A 20,776-nucleotide genomic window follows, 5' to 3' on the forward strand; every position below is an offset into this window, starting at 1 on the left:
AAGTGACAGTCAGCAATGACAGATTCCAAATCGGTCATTAATTTTTAAATCAGCACACCCGAAAACCTATACTCGTGGTATATGCACTTGAAATGTGAAAGTGAAAATGCTAGAATGACATGTAAACCAAAAACAATTTGAGTGACATAAAGAAGTAAAGTAATAAGCCTGGAATCGAAGTAAAGTGGGATTCAAAATACTTAAGTACTTGATTACCGAGGAATCCATATTACAGGAATCTATATTATACCGATTCCAAAGGAATGGATTACAGAGGTAATCATAATACAGCATTACAGTAATTTTCATATAACAAAAGCAAATATTTGGGATGGGATCTACTTTTATAATTAATTTTTTAAATAAATTTTAACATAATTGATATTATTTTGCGCTACATTCTAGTATTTTCGTACAAAATAATGTTTATTAGAAATCAAAAGTTTATATCGAGATAGTAGATTGTGGTTGTTATCAAAATTCCATAGAAAGGATCAAGATTGTTTTGTCCATTATCGTAGTGCGAGCGAGTGATAAGACGTGCTAGAAAGGGTCGGCATATTGGGCTCGCGCGGCGGGTAAAATACCTAATTTCGCCCGACGCCGAAATGTTATAACGCTCTTAATATTTTCGGAAATAATCGCTCCTAAAGGAAAAAAAAGTGCGCCCCCCCCCCTCTAACTTTTGAACCATATGTTTTAAAAATATGAAAAAAATCACAAAAGTAGAACTTTATAAAGACTTTCTAGGAAAATTGTTTTGAACTTGATAGGTTCAGTAGTTTTTGAGAAAAATACGGAAAACTACGGAACCCTACACTGAGTGTGGCCCGACACGCTCTTGGCCGGTTTTTCTTATAATTTTCTGATGCTTTATTTCGTGCATGGTATAAAATATTTTATTTTCATTTTAGTGAAGTTCCCTATTGGCCACTCACCTCTTCCAACTGGCTAGGGTTGAGTTGGTTCTTGTCCACGATCCTTTTATAAGTCCTCATGCTCATGCCGGGGGGCACTTGGAACTCACTGTCGCCTGGATTTGGCAGAGCTCTGCAACAAATTAGAGATTATTGAGAGTTACGAAAATAACAAACATAGACAATATTAGTAAGTGTACTTTCGGCAATAGGGATGACGACTACATAAAAAAAATGGCATTCTGTTTAGTCCTTCAGTTAGATCGCCAAAAAATACTGAACACATATTTTTCGCTTTTTCTAATTAATGAAAAAATACAAAGATATAGAGCATCAAAGTTCCGGATCCTTGTGACGACACTTCTAAGTAAAAATTGTACGTAGGCGTGACGTCACGCGAAACTTCAACGCACTGTACCGTTGTCATTTTTCGTTTACGAGAAAAAATAAAAAATAAGTGTCTAAAATTCTTTGATAATCAAACTGACGGACTAATTCGTTTTTTTTAGTCGTCTCGCCTATTTTATAATATAGCATTTTTTTTACTCTGTCCGCTTTTCTAAGATCAAGTAAATCATAGAAAGTTTATGCTTAACTTTATCTTAAATCGGATAACCTTTAGTGCGTTTTCACATTATCCAATCCGATATCGGATGTCAAAGGATTTCAAAGGCAAAAATCAAAGATGGCGGCATAAATGTATGGGATATCGGTCCTACAACTACATCCGATATCGGATCGGATAATGTGAAAACGCACTTACTCGTAACTGGTATTCGTTAAAGATTTATTACATTCATGTGATTATTAAAGAAATGCTGGGATATTAGAAACATACATGAGACAGAAAAAAAGCTCATTGTTTTGCGATTTTTTTTTTATTATGAATGGGCTTACTCTTGACCACAGACTAGCCAAAGGCAAAGACGTGGCCTACGATGGAGTGAGCTCACCCAGAAGATGCCTGTTCACCCTTGATTTACTATCATGGTCACAATCACAATGTGGAGCAAATTATGTGAGAGTATGCTAATTTAGTGGTTTTCACTACATAATATTAGTGATTGAAGCACTCACCTGTAAGGCAGCAACAGTATGTCCGTGGCGAACTTTAGTACAAGTGAAGCCAGCTTTGGTTTCTCCTTAAGATTTAGCTCCGCTTCTTTGATGTCACCCAACAGCGGCATTATTAGTACCAATATTCTGTAAAAAAACTGATGCAGTAAAAACAGTGTGGGGCAATCAGTGTTGAATCGCTATGTCCTAGCATGGAGGAATAAGTAACGGAATAATAAACGCGAGTAACGCGAGTTATTTGCATAGGCATAGTTATAGTGACATCTAGCGACAATCACGGGTAAAATAGCGTGAATTATCAATACCACTACTCGATACTAGATGTCTATAGTGTCTCGTCTGCCAAAAATGTAATATTAGAATAGTTTACAACTTATATTACAAGCAGAAGGAATTGAAAACAGAATACTGATTTATACTATTGTAATATTAGCTAAAAATTGGTGAGCATTAGACTCTTCGTTCGTCGCGACATCTATTGACAAGTAGCAGTACTGATAATTTACGCTAGTTAACGCGTGATTGTCGCTAGATGTCACTATAACTCGCATTTACTGATGTATGGAGTTACAACTCTTCCCTTATTCCTCTATGATCCTGGAGCATTTCTTTTTTTTTCGTCACTTTTATGAAATGTGATATTTTTGAAAAAAAAAATGCAATTTCTACTCAGAATCACTAGCTTTTTCAATCCTAGTAGTTAAAAAATTTGTCCCATACGATTTTTCTTATTTTGTTACCATTTTCCGTATATGTTGTGTGGGGTAACAAAAAAAAGTAACAAAAATGTATGGACATTCTGGGACACTTTTTGTCTCCCAGGTAGATTGAAAGTACTCGTGATTCTGAGTACAATCGACCTAAAATTCCCTAAAAAAATCAAAATAAAAAAAATGGCAAAAAAAAAGAAATGCTCGGAAATGGTCAATGTAGACATACCTCGGTAATATGTTGTTACTTGTTTGCCACGCAAGGACATAGGAAGCCTTGCCAAATAATTGTATGTTTCAAAGAAATACACAAGTTTTTTTACGCGATAGGAGGCAATCAGGCAGACAGGTCGCCTGATGGTAAGCGATATGCCCGCCTATGGACACCCAAACAACAGAAGTCTACACTATTTTCTTGAAGGTTGATTGTAAGTGTAATAATCTGGTCAGGATGCAAAGATTCATTGCTAGCAAACAAGGAAGATAATTATAATACCGAGACAGACAAAGTTTAACTATACTAAAAAGAGTACCCCTGAAATATATGGGCCTTTTAGCCTTAAAACTAGATGGCGCTGTTTAGCAGCCTGGAAGTGGCCAAAAACATTTTTTCCCCAAATATTTTTGCGTGTTTTTATTTTTAACCCCCGACGCAAAAACGACGGTAAGTTTGACGTGTCTGTCTGTCTGTCTGTCCGTCTGTCTGTTTGTCTGTCTGTGTGTGTGTGTCTGTTTGTGGCATCGTAGCTCCCGAACGGATGAACCGATTTCGATTTAGTTTTTTTTATTTGAAAGCTGTGTTAGTCGGGAGTGTTCTTAGTGACCGGCCACATCAGAGCGTCGCGTGTCTCGGGGCGCGCAACGGACGTCCGCGCCACGCCACCTGAGTGTAATTCAAAAAGCGTCTCCTCAGTACATAGGAAGGACGTAAGACGCGCCCCAGGTGGCGTGGCGGCGGCGTCGCGCGCCGCGCGTGTCTCGGGCGCGTCCTTCCTATACAAAATGTACTGAGGAGACGCTTTTTGAATTACACTCAGGTGGCGTGGCGCCGACGTCCGTTGCGCGCCCCGAGACACGCGACGCTCTGATGTGGCCGGTGCCTTAGCCATGTTTCATGAAAATCGGTCCACTAGGTCGCGGTCGGGGGTTTTTCAAAATTTTAATTTTGTGGTTAAGTTATTTATAAGAACAAATGAGATGCTTCTTTATTTTAATATTATGATATCACGTCAATACACATTTTGAGAAAAATAAATTTGTAGGCATCATCAGTGTAGTTATGATAGTATTTAATAGGTGGCGCTAAAAATGAGATATGATTCGAGTATGAAGATTGTAAATCCATACTAATATTATAAATGGGAAAGTGTGTGTGTCTGTTTGTTTGTTCGTCTTTCAAGGCAAAACGGAGCGACGAATTGACGTGATTTTTAAGTGGAGATAGTTGAAGGGATGGAGAGTGACATATGCTACTTTTTGTCTCTTTCTAACGCGAGCGAAGCCGCGAGCAAAAGCTAGTCCTATATAAATTATCCTTGCTGGCAATGAAATTGAACCTGGAAATTTACTACGCAGAATTTTTATCATAGGTAATACTACTATATTAATGTTGCAGTTCTAACCTAACCTAACCGAAATTCTTGACAAAATGTTTTATTTGTTGAGGTCGCAGTTCTAACCTAACCAAACCGACTCTCTTAACAGCATTTAGTATGGGTGGATATTCTGATTTTAAGAAATATGCCAAATACAATTATGCGAATTAATTTTATTCATAAAAACAATCGGCGTAAACATAATTATGCGAACTTATTTTCGGACAATGTGTTATTCGTATTATTTTCGATTATGACAAATAAGTTTTCTGCCAAATTAACATTCGGCGAAAATCGATTATGCGAAGTCTGTTATGCGAAAATCGTTTCGGACAATTAAAGTTATGCCAAATAGAGGGAACCCAATTGAACCAACTTGTTGCACAAAATAGTTAAATGAATAAATAAATAAATATTGAGGACACCTTACACAGATCAACTTAGCCCTAAACTAAGCAAAGCTTGTACTATGGGTGCTAAGCGACGATATACATACCTTAATAGATAAATACATACTTATATACATAGAAAACATCCATGACTCAGGTAAATATCTGTGCTCATCACACAAATAAATGCCCTTACCGGGATTCAAACCCAGGACCGCGGCTCAACAGGCAGGGTCACTACCGACTGAGCCAGACCGGTTGTCACTGAGCGAGACCTCTGAGCCTCTGAGCCTGATAAATAAATAAATAAATATTACAGGACATTCTTACACAGATTGACCGAGTCCCACGGTAAGCTCAAGAAGGCTTGTGTTGTGGGTACTCACACAACGATATATATAATATACAAATACTTATATACATAGAAAACATCCATGACTCAGGAACAAATATCTGTGCTCATCACACAAATAAATGCCCTTACCGGGATTCGAACCCGGGACCGTGATCTTTGTTATAAATAGAAAAGTTTATTACCCATCCTGATGGCCCTGAGGCTTGTTTCCAATAGCTTCGAGCAAAGATGGCGCCAGAGTGAGCTGCTGCTCGCGGGGCAGCCTCGGGAATCCCATTGTGATGTAAATTATAGAGAAATTCTGGAAATAATACAGTTTGTTAAACCCGTGTGGTGACGGGTTAAGAATGTCACCACCCCCTTTCTTCCCGTGGGTGTCGTAGAAGTCGACTGTGGGATATGGGTTAAATTGTGGCGTAGGCGAGAGGCTGGCCACCTGTCACTGCAATGTCACAATTTCGTTATATTTCAACCCCGTTTTGCCAAGAGTGGCACTGAAACTTGAGTAGTTCATGTGCTCTGCCTACCCCTTTATGGGATACAGGCGTGATTGTATGTTGTTGTTAAAACATTACCAGATAAAAAATGGCACACTACATCAGAAATCAGTCATAATTTATAACCGCCGGCTTGTATGGCCCGGTTCCACCGACCAGGCAGCAGGTTCTGAGTTGCGAAAGTGTTAAAAATGGCAACTTGTCAAGTGTATTATAGGGTTCCGTAGTCAATTCCTAGTTGACTAGGAACCCCCTTATAGTTTCGCCATGTCTGTCTGTCCGTCCGTCCGTCCGCGGATAATATCAGTAACCGTTAGCACTAGAAAGCTGAAATTTGGTACCAATATGTATATCAATCACGCCAACAAAGTGCTTGCAAGTTTAAAAAATATGAAAAAAATCACAAATGTAGAACTTTATAAAGACTTTCTAGGAAAATTGTTTTGAACTTGATAGGTTCAGTAGTTTTTGAGAAAAATACGGAAAACTACGGAACCCTACACTGAGCGTGTCCCGACACGCTCTTGGCCGGTTTTATACACAAGCCATTGTACGTAGGAAGGTTAAACAATTGTTTACTCTTTCTATTTGTTTTTTTTTTAGTAAAATTCCTGGTTGCGAAAACTAAATTCCATTTAAATATAACAATTTAAAGTATTTTACAATAAACAAAGTTGTACTGAAGAGCAGTTTAGCATTTTGTAAACTAAAAATGTTTTTTGTGTTTACAACTTTGTTACTTATCATTATCACGTAACACTAATGATAGAACACTTACAATGATAAAGCTGTTGGCCTTCGGGTCCCTGTAGAGTTGCAGCAGCGTCTCCACAGGCAGCTGCACGTCCGCTCGGCACTTCACCCGCTTGTTCACATGCACCAGCAGCTCCATCACTTTTGTGCGCACCTACAGTAGTGAACAAAATATATTTATTTATTTTATTCTCTCTGGTCTAGTTCCAAGACAAGACCAGAGAGAATAACGCCCCCCTCTCTCCACATAAAAGGAATGGTGGTTAACAGTAGTGAACAAAATATATTTATTATGGCTAAGAAAGCCGATGGCAGATGAAACTTCAAAAAAAAAAAAAATTATTATTATTTCGTTTTAGACAGGCAGCTGATGCTGGTACGTCTAAATAATAGTTCACTTTGCACGATTTCACTTCTTAGATAGTTTGTCTAGTCTATTTTTAAATTGATTAAAACTGGTGGAGTTCACAACTTCAGAGGGTAATTTGTTCCAAGCTTGCACTGTTCTGTTTGTAAATAGATTGATAAAATTGTATTATAGGGCCCTCCCAATTTGCGTCTCGCAATAAAAAATATTTACTTGACTAAATTGAATCAAAGCTGTTCAACATACAACAGCATAGCATCGGGCCAACTGTATGGCAAAGCCTGAATTTTACATGTAAAACGTATTAATGGTGCAATAAAAAATATTTACTTATATCTATTATAATTACTAAATTGAATCAAAGAACTCCCGTTTGACATACAACAGTCATTATAATTAACTATGCAAATTGCCATGATTGGAATAAATTACCAACAAAAAAATAAAATAAAACTGGAACTAACACTTAGAAATTTAACAATGAAAGTTATGTAAAGTTTACATCATAATGGTTCTTTAAAATGATGCATCTTGACTTAATAACAATTATTCTACACCAGCATGATGCTGGCAGCATCTATTCAAAAGCAAAGCTTCGAGCTTAATAGGAATAATTTTTTTATTACCTATTATAAAAAGGCTTACTCACAGCCACAGACTAGCCGAGGCGAAGACGTGACCTACGATGGAGCGAGCTACTATTTTCATTAAACTAGACTTATACGGAGCGTCCGGGCTAATGTTTTATTAATATCAAATATTATACCTGTTCATGTGCTGAGGATAGCTTCAGTATCACAGGAGGCAAAAAACGTCCAAGACAACTCTCTAGCTGGTCATCAGTTTCTGCGTTCCCGAGCCGCAGGAACACTCGATCCAGCAACACTAAAAAGGAATACACTCGAAAAATAATGTAAACCATAGCAGCCGGGCCAAACATAAGGTTAACTTTAGCCTTTGTTTTGCTTCCTAAAGTTGTATAAATATTAAACTGAAACTTACACAAATCATTGGAACAATCATTTTCGCTATCACCCACTTCCATTTCCGACATAATTGAGGTTTTATTTGAGAAATCGCTTTCGATTTCTCGAAGATCGTCTCGAAATTCCAAAACGGAATGACAGGACAAAATATTATGATTTGACGTTTTGCGATAGTTTATGGTAAGAGTTTTGTAAAAAAAAAATATTATGCTCAATTTACACGAATATTTTACTTGAGTTCTAAAAGTAAAAATAATGTGGCAGCTTTTTGGTAGGAAAAACAAGAAAAAATGGTGGATTTGTAAAATAGCATATAAAGGCTAAAAAAATATTTGGCAGAAAATGTTTATCAACTTGTTATCAACTCACAAATCAATCATGTATAATTTGCTGAAATTGGTAAGCTTGGCAACACTAGTTAGTTGGCTTTTGCCATAGAGTATAGAGTTTGGCGTTCATTTTGACAATTTATTTGACATAACATAACCCGATTTCTACTAGATTTGCGAGTGATGCGGCGTTATCAAAAAACAAAGCTTGTTTAATTTACTAGAAAACAAAACAATCGTGTTTCAATCATGGTGAAGCTTACAACGGAACTCATACAGAATTCTATGCAGTATATGAATCCCTGTCGGGATCGCGAGTTAGACTTGAGAGGTTAGAATTCATCTTCATACATAACCTTAGACTTATTTTCTCCTTTATTTAAAGTCCAAAGTGTTTTAGAACAAACGGTAATACCTTTAAGGTATGCTCTATCAGTCACTCCATTTTACCTTACATTAAACCGTCCTCAGGATAGCCTGGACACTTTTGTACTGCAATCTCACATATAGTTAAGTTTGATATTTGATACAGTAATATAGACTTGATTTATTTTTTCTACATAAATTATTGTTTTCCTTCATTAAACGGTACGAAATATCCTAATCCGATTTTTTTACAGGTTACAAAATACCACAAATAGAAAACTTGGGAGCTACCCTCGATCAGTTTGATACAATTGATTTCTCAGATAATGATATCAGAAAATTGGATGGTTTTCCCTTATTGAAACGCTTAAAATGCATACTATTGAACAACAACAGGATTGTGTAAGTTAATCCATACTATTATTATAAATGGGAAAGTGTGTGTGTCTGTTTGTTTGTCTGTCTTTCACGGCAAACGGAGCTATGAATTGTCGTAATTTTTTTAAGTGGAGGTAGTTGAAGGTATACAGAGTGACATAGGCTATTTATTGTCTCCTTCTAACACCCACTTCCCTAAAATGGGTGGTGGACAATTTGTATGGAGTAATAAATATAAAAAAAATATACAAATGAAATAATGGTGTAAAGTTGTGATACATTGTTTGATATTTGTTGTTGCTATTTGTTCAGGAGGATCGGTGAATCATTGGAGCAGTATTTACCAAATTTGGAGTCTCTGATAATGACCAACAACAATATAACTGAACTTGGTGATTTGGATCCTTTGGCTACATTGCCAAAACTAAAAACACTGTCCCTAATGAATAACCCGGTGGCAAATAAGCAGCATTACAGGTTGGTAGAATAAAATAAAAAGTGTCTTACCATCAGGGTCCTTATCCTTTATGTGAAAGTTGAGCATGGCCAATGGGGTATATCTGGAGAATTTCTCATAATTTCATCACTCATAAGACCTTATAGAATCAGAATATCGCTGCCACCATTCTTGTGATCTTTTTTAGAATATTCCTTTCCGTATGCAAACCCAGTGCAGTATTGTTTTACTTAAATATACCCCAAGGCCCCTACACAAATTAACAGTTTCAGTAATGGATTCAGATTTATATAAATATTTGTTTTATTGAATCATCAACATCATTCATTATTAGGCCTGTTACACCTTTGCAGGTGTTTTAATTTAATAATTTATTGGTAAATGGGATTCCTTAATTTAATAATTTAGTTTAGGTTGAGAAATGCTATAGCAGTTACATAGCTCCGTTACATGAAAAATAAGTTTCATGTGCTCTGCCTACCCCTTCATGGGACACAGGCGTGATTGTATGTTGTAGAGCTTACATTGCATTTAAAATGCCAGAACTGAGATTGCTCGATTTCCGAAAAATAAAGCAAAAGGAGCGAGATGATGCCAATGTCCTCTTCAAGAGCAAGAAGGGCAAAGAAATGCAAAAGGAGATCAATAGGAAGGCCAAGACATTCGTCCCTGGAGGAAACATGCCTGATAATAAAGTTACCAGTAAGTTTTTGACCATTTGTAGGCTTCCTTAAAAAGGTTCCTACTATCCAAGATTCCGACATATACTCTGATAAAATAGCCCATATAGCTTATGAAGCATAATGTACCATTTGGCCATGCGCGGATCCAGGGGGGGGGGGGGCACAGTCACTACGTCCGAAACCGGACGTTAGACATAGACATAGACATAGACATTTTATTAATAATATTATAAATATTACACGTTCATCAATAAAATTATTTAACAGCAATTAAATTAAGATTATTACAATTTCAATTTATTTACAACCACACTCTTGTATGGCGAAAACTCGCCCAGCGACTTGTCCGGCCTTAAAAACTATCTATCCTTTACATCATGGGAGTCAAACCTCATTTGTATGACCATTCAATAATATCACTTGTATTTTTACACATATTTTTAGTGATATGATATGATAATGATCTTATTAATTCGTATAACTCACCTTCCAGACCTCACTCCTCAAGAGATCCACAAGATCCGGGAAGCCATCAAAAACGCCTCATCCCTGGCAGAGGTGGAGAAGCTCACAAGAATGTTGCAGTCGGGGCAGATTCCTGGACAGAAACCGTTACAGGCACAGCCGACAAATGGCCAGCGTAAGATAGCTTTCTGTATTACCCATTTGATAATATGTATAATAATAATAAATAAGCCTATCTACGTCCCACAGCTGTGTACAGGCCTTCTGTCACGCATGAGAGGGCTCAGGGCTATAGCCCCCACTAGCGCAATGCAGATCCGAAACTTCACATACTATAGAAAAACAAGTGCAGTGATATACACGCATCAGCTATCAGCTGCTATATTTAAAGGTTTTTTTATTATTTCAATGTGCTTTCATGATCATTCAAAGAACGGTAAATTATTTTTGAGGCTGTCGCATATCTCCTGCAATTTTTTTAATGACATTTGACAAATGGTCATACCTATCCTTTGACCGTTTTTTTAGTCTTGGCTGCTCTCAGTGGGAGTCTTACAGTATAAACACTTGTTTACTAGAATAGTATAAGTTAGCATATGATTTATTACAGCTTGACATCATTTATCACCAAGAATATGATACCAAATAATCATTTCCACAGGAGTCCATCATCAGAAAGTGGGTCCTGGATGATGGAGATACTCCTGAGGGTGAAGGATGGTGCCTAATGAATATTTATTGAATCAGTAGATTTTAATTTAATCATTACTTTTTAAATCGCAGGATGACACCGTTCGGCACCATATCTCGGTTGATCGCCTAACCTTCTTCATATTTTAATTATGAATCTGGAAAATTCGTGCTTTTATCAGATAAAAAAGACAGCAGCATATTCAAATATGTTTTCTATTAAGTCCATAATCATGAGACTACCAGTGGCCCATTTCTCAAAACTGAAAGTTATAAATTACAAGCGGAAGTCTTGTAAATTGTAACTTGTGGCTTCGAGAAATTGGCCTCAGACGTCTCAAAAGGAATTATCAGTCTCTTAATCCACTTATTTGTATGAAATACTTGATGGATTCTTCTTGGGTTTAAAAAACAGAATGTTAATAGTTAGGGGGCAATATGCTGACTGAAAAAAAAAACAATAAGCTATAGTCTCGATTTATCTATACCGATGTTGAATGGGGGAGGGGTAAGACTTAACCGAGTATTAACATACTAATGATTACTTTCTTTAATTTCAGCGGAAGACGAGGAAGAAATGGAAACGGACCAGAATGGCCTGTGAGAATGCGAATAGTGTTAAGAACAGATACATTTCCTTTACTTTAAGATATATTGTGTGCCGTTGAGCTGATAAGAACATACTACAATTATGCTGTAAGGTAGATACTACACAAACCTTATTTAGCGAAAGAACAGATACACACTTTCTTATTAGCGAAACGATTTTTTAATAAATCAAGTTTAAAGTCATTAAATCGTTTTATTTCAAAATTCTTAATTTTATCATACAGTCATGTTTCTTTAAATATTAATTCATTCGTTTAAGCGTAACCAGCACGCATTTCATGTCATATTACATTGATTTAATTATAAATATAATATATCAGCTAAAAAAGCTACGTCCTTAGTCCTTACCACGAGTGTGACACTTCTATATTCGCTAAAGCTGAAATTATACTTGCATGTTATTCTGTGCTGTGCAAAGTAAATTAGTTGGGTCCAAAACTTGCAGGTCTAAATTCAGCTTCATCCGCGTAATTGGCTTTGTTTATATCTCGCTGACACAAATATACCTAAATCTATAGAAAGTAAAGTTACGGACAAGCGAAAACGTTAGCGTCAAACTAAAAAACATCAGAACTCCTTAGCAACTTGATAGAGTAACTCTTCATTCCCCGCATCTAACAACACAGTATACACCATGGGCAGAATGACCTGTCGACCAATAAGTTCTTTACCGTTGGCCGCTTGGTTGGTAGAATTGACAGCATGGAGTCGATTAGATCCTGTACACCTCGGTCGTACATCGTCAAGTCTATAGGATGTACACTTTCGCTCGTTATAGCTTTTACTAGGCCGACTAAAGTCTGAAAAAGAGTAAAATTACTAAAATATAATTTTTATTGTAGAGTACGAGTTCATAAATATGTGTATTGTAACGAGTTACGGTCAAGAAATGTGCACATAATTTATGAACTCGACTGTACTTTTAAGAAATTGAGAATTTCCTTCGATTTCGAAAGTATCATCTTGGATACCTCTTCTCATCTACATTTATGTCCGTGACCGTACTTTGGTAGTTATGTCTGTAGCAGACAGGCCGCCCACGCGATGGTAAGCGATCACTGCCGCACATGGACACTCGAAACCAGGGGCCCATTTCTCTAACCTACAATTTACAAGGGGCCCATTTCTCAAAACTAAAAGTTACAAGCGGAAGTCTCTTTAGTAGAGGAGTGGAATGAGAATTTGTATGGGGGGGGGTCATAATAATTCCCACAGAACCGAAGTTTGGTTTTTTTAGTTCTTTGTGTGTGTCTTTTTGACATACTAAAAATATAGTAAAATACATGTAAAATATATTTATGCAAAATGCGTTTTTTCGACCGCCAAAAGTTGATTTTCCAAGATTTTTCTCCCGCGGACGCGCGTTATCCTGCGAGCTAGCTGAGGACTGTTAAGGGTGCCTTTCCACCAGAGATGTGTTATGGATGCTTCTGATATCCACAATCAGCTTAGTCGAACCCGTTCCTACTAGCGCTACGCTTTGTGAACAGTGAACATGATTAGTGCGGATATCAAACAATATCACGTTGCGCATCTCTAGTAGAAAGGTACCCTAAAGGGCCAGCAACGCGCATGTGGAGGCTCTAGATTGGCAGGCGTCATAGGCTACCGTAACTGCTAATCACCAGGCGGATCGTACCCGTATTTACCATGGTGTGGGACATATGAAAAAAATTACATTGCTGAAATTTATGTTTTAATTACTTCCTTTCATCAAATTTATGATTTTTATCATTTTTTATTTTACCAAAATAGTAAAAAATATTTATATTACTGCTAAACATCAACGCTATAAAAAAATTTGCCGCCTAATTCCCCATAAGTTGATACCAGAGACGATTTTTAAATTTTAGGATTTTTTTTCCAGGTTTTTTTGGCGGTCGAAAAAACGCAATTTGCATAAATATATTTTACTATATTTTTAGTATGTCAAAAAGACACACACAAAGAACTAAAAAAACCAAACTTCGGTTCTGTGGTAATTATTATGACCCCCCAGGCTTTACCTCTACTACTTTCCAACTTGTCATATTAGACATTGACAGCCACTTGTAAATGGGCCTCTGTTCTGGCCCAATTCTACAAGTTACAATTTGCAAGGGTTAGAGGTGCGTTGATTGGATTTGTTTTTATTAATTTCTTGTAGATTAGTGTTTTTAACCCCCGACGCAAAAACGAAGGGGTGTTATGTTTGACGTCTGTCTGTCCGTCTGTCTGTCTGTTTGTCTGTGTGTGTGTCTGTCTGTGGCATCGTAGCTCCCGAACGGATGAACCGATTTTGATTTATTTTTTTTTGTCTGAAAGCTGAGTTAGTCGGGAGTGTTCTTAGCCATGTTTCATGAAAATCGGTCTACTATGTCGCGGTCGGGGGTTTTTTCAAAATTTTAATTTTGTAGTTAGGTTATAGACAGCTTACCTCTGATTCAAAAGGCCTTTTATGAGTGCACATTTCATACAATAAACACCCTAAAGCCCACACATCGCTTTTGGTATCATACGGTTTTCCTTCACATAGTTCTGGCGCCAAATAATAAGGAGTACCAATCACAGTTGAGGTTTTCTTAGCCCTAAAAAATAACATTATTAGCAACGCCATCTTTTGGGAAGAAAAATCCATACTAATATTATAAATGGGAAAGTAAATGTGTCTGTTTGTTTGTCCGTCTTTCACGGCAAAACGGAGCGACGAATTGACGTGTTTTTTTTAAGCGGAGATAGTTGAAGGGATGGAGAGTGACATAGGCTACTTTTTGTCTCTTTCTAACGCGAGCGAAGCCGCAGGCAAAAGCTAGTAGAATATATTTTTAGGAAGGATTACTTACGAAGCCAACATTTTCGAAATACCAAAGTCACCTATTTTGACCAAAATGCCATGTTTGCCGGTTAAGAGAATGTTATCTGCTTTTAAATCTCTGTGGATCACATTGAGACTATGTATGTAGTTGACGCCAAGCAGGATTTGTGACAAGAAGAACATTATTTCCTGGAACAGAGAGTTAGTAGGTAGTTAGGTTACCTACATACCAAAGACATTATGTAACTTTGTATAGTACGGATAAAGTCTAAGAAATAAACGTACCTCAAAGCCCTAGAGAAAAAGGTACGGTGGCCTAGATGGCGTTACACCTTTGGGGAATGCGCTAATATTAATATTTGACATTTTAACATTATATCAAGCTAAGAATATGGGCCAAATTGTCAAAACTGAGGTTCAAAAGTTTTAACCTTGTGTCAAGAGATGGCAGTCTATGGACTGTGATTAGGTGATTACACATTTTACTTTGACACTAACTCTCTATAATACTCGATCCTCTTTGTACACACATGACATAATATATTATGTTAAGTTCAGAGCAAGGATAATTTGTATCGTTCTTGGTTCAGAGGGATCACATTGGGTGAGGCTCGTATTGTGCATCACATTGTGATGTCGAAGTACAGCCAGAAACCCATAAGGGTGAAGAAAAGTTTCTGTCATGATCGCTAGATGGCGCTGTTCCAAGTAGTAAAAATCCTGAATCGCGCTGTTAAGATTTTTCTTGGGATAATAACCCCAGTTGTTGTGCAACTGAGATTTGAATTTGAAATAACGGAGAGAATGTAATTTACCTGCTGTTTAATTAATTTTGGATAGCGATGATACATGCATTCAGCCAGGTTACCACCCGTAGCATACTCCATGGATATCATAACATGTTGATCAGTGTAATAGCAATCATAGAATTTAATTATATTGGGGTGGTTCATAGCTGATAGGATAGCCACTTCATTTTCAATGTCCTGAAAAAATATAAGAACATGTATTATATGAAGAAACATTTGGCATTGTAACTAATTCAGATAAAAAAAATTAAGATTCAAAAATAATACACTCACTTTCTTATGATCTTGTATCTTTATGTCCAATTGTATATCTTTTACTATTGTAGCTAAATGAATATCACGCCTTTCGCATAAAAATACATTTCTGAAACAGGAGTTTATCATAGAATCAAATATACTTACAGTGGTACCTAACTTCTTTAAAATAAACTGAAGTAGGTAAGAACGTAATGTTGCAGAAATTATTTAAAAATAGAAAGGTGATTCATTAAATTACGTACCCATAAGTGCCCTTTCCAATGGTTTTCAAAATATGTAGATTATGTTTTGTATACCTTGCTACAGTATCCATTTTAAAAAAGGAGTTCAAAATAAGCACGATGCAGGGTCGGTTTCTCAACGGTTATGTAACTTTTTTGTGTAGGAAGTACATATTGTATAGATTATTTTCCAACTACCCTCCTTCATACATTTAGGTGCCGAAGAGTGAAACTGTTGAAACACACCCAATTAACAGTAGAATAGGCGTGAAATTAAAATTTTGTATGTGAATTCTAATTTTAATTTGCGACCTTTTTCTACTGACATGTTCGCCTTGTCAGAGTATGTATGAACAAGTGAGTATAGTTTTGACTATTCTGTTCTGCGTGAAATGAAACGTTACATAAAATACAGCTGTCAAGCTGTCATATCATTTTGTCTATGGTCGATCAAAAATCTGGGGTATCGAACAAAACCCAGTTCATAAAAATCATTTTTAATTATTGGTTACCGAGTGTTTATTCACCTAAATCCCAGTCTGGCTAAACTTTAAACATGGGTCAGATCATGGGATCATTGAACGCTCGCGATGTGGGGCTCGTCATGGACGATAAGCCTACCTTCGACCCGCAAAGTGGTTTTACGAATGAGCGAAAACAACGAGGTATTCGTCTGATAAACTGGAAAATATACACTTAAATTGACTAAAAACAACGTAGTGCTTCAGTCACTGTCGATTTTTAATAATTTGTTTTGATCTGGTTGAATTTTTAGTGCCTATTATATAATTGTTTTTGTTCAGGTTATAACCACAAACTATGTTGATTTTACAGAAATGGTAGCAAAAGAGGAGGATTTAGTGTCCGCCCGAATCCCCCCGAAATTCCGTGATTACTGTGCCCACCATTTACTGGAATACCAAGTATGCAGATACGATAAGATGCCGATGCTTTACAAATGTGCCCATGAAAAACATAATTATCTGAACTGTGAACAACAAGAGTAAGTATTGGTCTCTATTTGTTATATTTCTTTTGAAAGCTGTTTATTTTTACTTTAATTTTTAAGTTCTGATTCTTTTAATTTCATCACGAAAATTATTGTGTGAGTATTTTTATGTGTGAATCTCGCATATTAATTTCAGTTTATATAGTTTTTATTCATATTTTTGGTTATAGATGCTGGATGAGTGATTATATAAACCTAAAATTGATTACGGAAACAATGTGTTGTCTTCTATGGACTTGCATGAACTCAAAATCCTTAACTTACTGTATAAAAGTAATAAGATGAAAATGAAGCACCGCTAAAAGTACCTACCTCTTTTGTGTCACATGTATTTAGAAATCTATTTATTAATACCTATATTTTAATCTGGTGGATATTTAGAATTTTCAGAAATTAGATTAATCTTTAATTTAATTAATTTTTTCAAGTAGGATTATTTCACTCAGTATTTAATTTGTAGACATATTAGTTTTAGTCTTTACACATTCTGTACCAGTGACCTGATAGGGTTCTCTTTTTGTTGTTGTTTTTTTTTTATATACAGTATTTTGCATACTCATAGTCTCAACATGCTGACAATGCATTGAGTTAAACTGTTGGTATCATATTAACCTTGAAAGAAAATATTATATATAAAAAAAAAAAAACAATTTTCAGTTAAGTGTTATATTAATATTTTACAGCTATGTTCTGCGCATGAAAGAATTTGAGCGTGAGCGTCGCCTGCGAAAACGTGAGCAGAGACTGGTTGGAGCCGCAGCATAAATCAGTGGAGGAAACAGTAGTTTTATTTGTTAAATATACAATTCATACTTGTGAATGTAAATAGATCATCAAATAAATTCTTGTTTATTACTATTTATTTTTAACCTTTGCAAAAATAAAATAATTGAAAAGAGAAAAGGAGCTATTCAAATATAATTATTCACATTAAACCTGCAGTAGTAGCCTTTTATTTTATAACAGTGAGTTTCTAGAATTTACATATTTATTTTATACTTCTTATGACCATCATAGGATAGCCAACATAGATAAAAAAAAATGTCTTCAATTTTCAAAAAAGGGAAGGAAACGACTATTCAGGCCCTATCTGATTAATTCAGTGAAAAAGAAGAGATCTGACTCAAATGAGATAATAGTCGCGCCCCTTCTGTGTTATTGCCACAATCATCCCACAAGTTTCATACTAGGCTTTGGGAAACCCACTTTGTTAGTATAATTTTTTAGGGAAGATCTATTATTTTTCAATAATTTTTATACATATTATTCTTAAATAAGTAAAATAGGCAGCGAAACCAAAGAGCATTTAATCACTAAGCGAAACCACATAAATTCAATATTGTATAGTTTACTATAAGCAATCATGAAAGCCAACATAACAAAAATAGTGACTTTGTTTTCGTCTCACAACATTTTTTACTTTTGCATTTTTGGTAAAGCTTATGCAGTAAGGCTCCCCACAGACAGTCTTAAAAATTCATAATCTTAAAAAAAACTTGTATGCAATCTGACAGTTCAAACTGACACTGACAAGACACTGACAGATTTGAACTGTCTAAGACTGTCTGTGGGGAGCCTAAGTCTATGGTTTGCGGATGACAACACTAAATAAAATCAATAATGTTGCCATTGTCTAAAAAAAAATGCTTCCGTAACTTATATATACGCAGCCACATGGACTACGGCTCATTCATTCTAGAACCATGTAACAAGAAACCCCTGGAAAAGTTAGACCTCATACAGGCTAAATGCCTAAGAATCATACTTGGTGCTATGAAGTCAACTGCAAAGAACGCCATGCAGGTGGAATGTGTCGAGCCTCCACTTGCACTTCGTAGACAGTATCTTGCCGATAGGTTCCTCATAAAGGCTCTCTCCAACTCCAATCACCTGCTGATCCCACGCTTGCGGTCTCTTGCTTTAACGGTCACTGAAAACACATATTGGATGCATAAGCCATTCCCTAACATCATAATAAGTTTTTCTAAATTAAATAATTTAAACCCTTTTATAATGTACAGCTCAGGAACAAACCCCATGTATGAATCAAAATTTGAAACTTTAATTTTCTCCCCTCATATCATTTTGGATCTGGGAATATACAAGGATGACCCAGGAGCGCAGAGTAAATTCAACAACCTCTTAAAAAAATGGCCAGGATACTTACCAGTGTTTACTGACGCTTCCAAAATAGATTCCGCAAATTGTGTTGGATCAGCAGTAGTGATTCCCAAATATAACATTGTCTTAATGTTCAAGTGCCCTCCACAGTCCTCGATATTTACAGGTGAAGCTGTTGCTATCTTAGAGGCTGTAGCATATGCTGACTCCCATAATATACAAAAAGTGATCATTTTCTCTGATAGCAGGAGTTGCCTTCAAGCTATTATGGGCAATCAGTTCAAAATGAAGACAAAGTACCCATTGATTCTGCAAATAAAGGCTTTGTTAAGAAAATGTGACACAAAGGGATTAAAAATTACTCTTGCATGGATACCCAGCCATTGTGGTATTGACGGTAATGAATCTGCAGACTCACGGGCAAAGAAAGCTATTGAGTTGGGATCACCAGGCTACAACAGTATATATAGTTCTGACCTTCTTAGCAATGCTCAAACTGATTTAGTCACCACATGGCAAAACCGTTGGAATTCTTCCAGACTGGTAGTAGGAAAACATTATGGGCGTATTCAACAGAAGATTACTCGTAAGCCATGGTTTTTCAGATTTCGTACTCAGCCAAAATGGGTTACCTCAACAATATGTCGGTTACGCCTAGGACCAGTTTGTACGCCTGTGTTCCTTGCTAAGATACATGTCCGGGATACTTCATTGTGCGAATGTGGGTTGGACGAAGGCACGGTAGATCACATTTTCTTTTCTTGTTCGAGATTCAATTACTCTTTGTATGACGTTTTACCTGTTACTATTCCGCGTCCTGTTAATTTCAATACACTTCTCGCTCTTATGGATCCTCCCTTAACGGCAATTCTAATTAAGTATATACACGTACATAACATAAAACTGTAAACTTCAGTCTTAGTCATTGTTAAAAATATGTTGGTACAGTGTCATATGTGTTATGTAATATGTTTTGTTTTTGTCTGTGTCGCCCATAACGTTGTTATTTTTTCGTTTTAGGTTCCCAACCTATCCTTCCAAAAACATTATCAAAATTGCACCGAACACTCTCGTTAAAAAATAAAAAAAAAGTCAAAAGTCTTCACCTCGACATTGGCAGAATTCACCCCGCTTAAATTAGCGAGGAGTAAAAGCCATGAAAAAAAAAAAAAAAAAAAAAAAAAAAAAAAAAAAAAAAAAAAAAAAAAAAAGATTATGAATTTTTAAGACTGTCTGTGGGGAGCCTAAGTCTATGGTTTGCGGATGACAACACTAAATAAAATCAATAATGTTGCCATTGTCTAAAAAAAAATGCTTCCGTAACTTACACCGTATTGATGTAAGTCAAGAAGGATGTGTTTTGTATCCCGGGTTATTTATGACGAGGTTAAAGTCTCGTGCACAATTCTATCAAATGACATGCAATTACACACCTTAAGTACAGAGGTCACTCAAGAGTCATCTGATAGCTTTTCTTGTGACATCTTCTGACAATTTTTGTAAACACACGCTTGTCGAATAGGCTATTTACTGCGGAAGTAATGGCTTCCCTAAAATTTAATTGCAGATATTATTTTGTAGTGATAATTAACAATTAAATAAATAACAATATAATGTAATGTTTTCCGAATTGAGGAATTGCTAAAGGTGAATATTATAGGGTGTTATCCGGCTTATTTCAACTCTTATTTATACAATTTCTCTAAGCCGTGAAATAGCTACAAAGAACGTAAGGATCTCAAAGAGAGATTTGTTATGTTTGTTTATAATATATAATTATAAACATTTTCAACGTTTTTAAAAATAAAATTGAGCTAAAGTTGTATGTGAATTGTTTTAGGGTAAGTTGTATGAGAATGGCATTTTGAGTACGAAATTCCCACTTGCATCGCGGGATATGAAAGAAAGATATTTGGATTTCGAAGCGTGAACGAGAAAACC

At 36.2% G+C, this 20,776-nt stretch overlaps 4 protein-coding genes across 4 annotated transcripts in view; 2 read left to right on the top strand and 2 right to left on the bottom strand.

The window, feature by feature from the left end:
* The window catches only part of LOC125226734 (proteasome-associated protein ECM29 homolog), a 68,922-nt gene extending 61,124 nt beyond the window's left edge, over positions 1 to 7,798 (bottom strand). The window contains 6 exon segments of the mRNA XM_048130821.1: positions 939 to 1,050; positions 1,995 to 2,120; positions 5,226 to 5,344; positions 6,319 to 6,447; positions 7,427 to 7,545; positions 7,663 to 7,798. Coding sequence (XP_047986778.1) covers positions 939 to 1,050; positions 1,995 to 2,120; positions 5,226 to 5,344; positions 6,319 to 6,447; positions 7,427 to 7,545; positions 7,663 to 7,714 — 657 coding nt within the window. The 5' untranslated portion in view covers positions 7,715 to 7,798.
* A 332-nt stretch (positions 7,799 to 8,130) lies between these two features.
* Positions 8,131 to 11,806, top strand: LOC125226732 (U2 small nuclear ribonucleoprotein A'). The gene is made up of 6 exons (XM_048130819.1): positions 8,131 to 8,306; positions 8,596 to 8,743; positions 9,032 to 9,196; positions 9,694 to 9,878; positions 10,353 to 10,499; positions 11,575 to 11,806. Exons 1-6 carry the CDS (start codon positions 8,225 to 8,227, stop codon positions 11,616 to 11,618), a joined length of 771 nt encoding a protein of 256 aa, XP_047986776.1. The 5' UTR covers positions 8,131 to 8,224; the 3' UTR covers positions 11,619 to 11,806.
* Positions 11,765 to 16,040, bottom strand: LOC125226731 (serine/threonine-protein kinase Nek8-like). Its single transcript, XM_048130818.1, has 6 exons — positions 15,727 to 16,040; positions 15,500 to 15,590; positions 15,233 to 15,403; positions 14,446 to 14,606; positions 14,040 to 14,190; positions 11,765 to 12,423 (listed from the first exon to the last, which is right to left on the bottom strand). The coding sequence occupies exons 1-6, from the start codon at positions 15,795 to 15,797 to the stop codon at positions 12,238 to 12,240; spliced, it is 831 nt and encodes a 276-aa protein (XP_047986775.1). The 5' UTR covers positions 15,798 to 16,040; the 3' UTR covers positions 11,765 to 12,237.
* Positions 16,041 to 16,137: 97 nt separating this feature from the next.
* On the top strand, positions 16,138 to 17,569 carry LOC125226733 (NADH dehydrogenase [ubiquinone] 1 beta subcomplex subunit 7). The gene is made up of 3 exons (XM_048130820.1): positions 16,138 to 16,370; positions 16,540 to 16,708; positions 17,398 to 17,569. Exons 1-3 carry the CDS (start codon positions 16,262 to 16,264, stop codon positions 17,477 to 17,479), a joined length of 360 nt encoding a protein of 119 aa, XP_047986777.1. The 5' UTR covers positions 16,138 to 16,261; the 3' UTR covers positions 17,480 to 17,569.
* Positions 17,570 to 20,776: the final 3,207 nt, after the last annotated feature.

This window comes from Leguminivora glycinivorella, chromosome 5, assembly GCF_023078275.1.
Source record: "Leguminivora glycinivorella isolate SPB_JAAS2020 chromosome 5, LegGlyc_1.1, whole genome shotgun sequence".
Classification (NCBI taxonomy): Eukaryota; Metazoa; Arthropoda; class Insecta; order Lepidoptera; family Tortricidae; genus Leguminivora; species Leguminivora glycinivorella.

Bases quoted from the DNA above. Each gene is read 5' to 3' on its own strand.
- LOC125226732 (XM_048130819.1), top strand. From the start codon at position 8,225: ATGGTGAAGCTTACAACGGAACTCATACAGAATTCTATGCAGTATATG. The intron at 8,307-8,595 runs GTTAGAATTCAT...ATTTTTTTACAG, and splicing joins TCGCGAGTTAGACTTGAGAG to GTTACAAAATACCACAAATA. The intron at 10,500-11,574 runs GTAAGATAGCTT...CTTTAATTTCAG, and splicing joins ACAGCCGACAAATGGCCAGC to CGGAAGACGAGGAAGAAATG.
- LOC125226731 (XM_048130818.1), bottom strand. From the start codon at position 15,797: ATGGATACTGTAGCAAGGTATACAAAACATAATCTACATATTTTGAAA. The intron at 15,591-15,726 runs GTACGTAATTTA...CTCCTGTTTCAG, and splicing joins ATTGGAAAGGGCACTTATGG to AAATGTATTTTTATGCGAAA. The intron at 12,424-14,039 runs GTAAGCTGTCTA...ACTCTTTTTCAG, and splicing joins AAAGGCCTTTTGAATCAGAG to ACTTTAGTCGGCCTAGTAAA.
- LOC125226733 (XM_048130820.1), top strand. From the start codon at position 16,262: ATGGGTCAGATCATGGGATCATTGAACGCTCGCGATGTGGGGCTCGTC. The intron at 16,371-16,539 runs GTATTCGTCTGA...TTGATTTTACAG, and splicing joins GAATGAGCGAAAACAACGAG to AAATGGTAGCAAAAGAGGAG. The intron at 16,709-17,397 runs GTAAGTATTGGT...AATATTTTACAG, and splicing joins CTGAACTGTGAACAACAAGA to CTATGTTCTGCGCATGAAAG.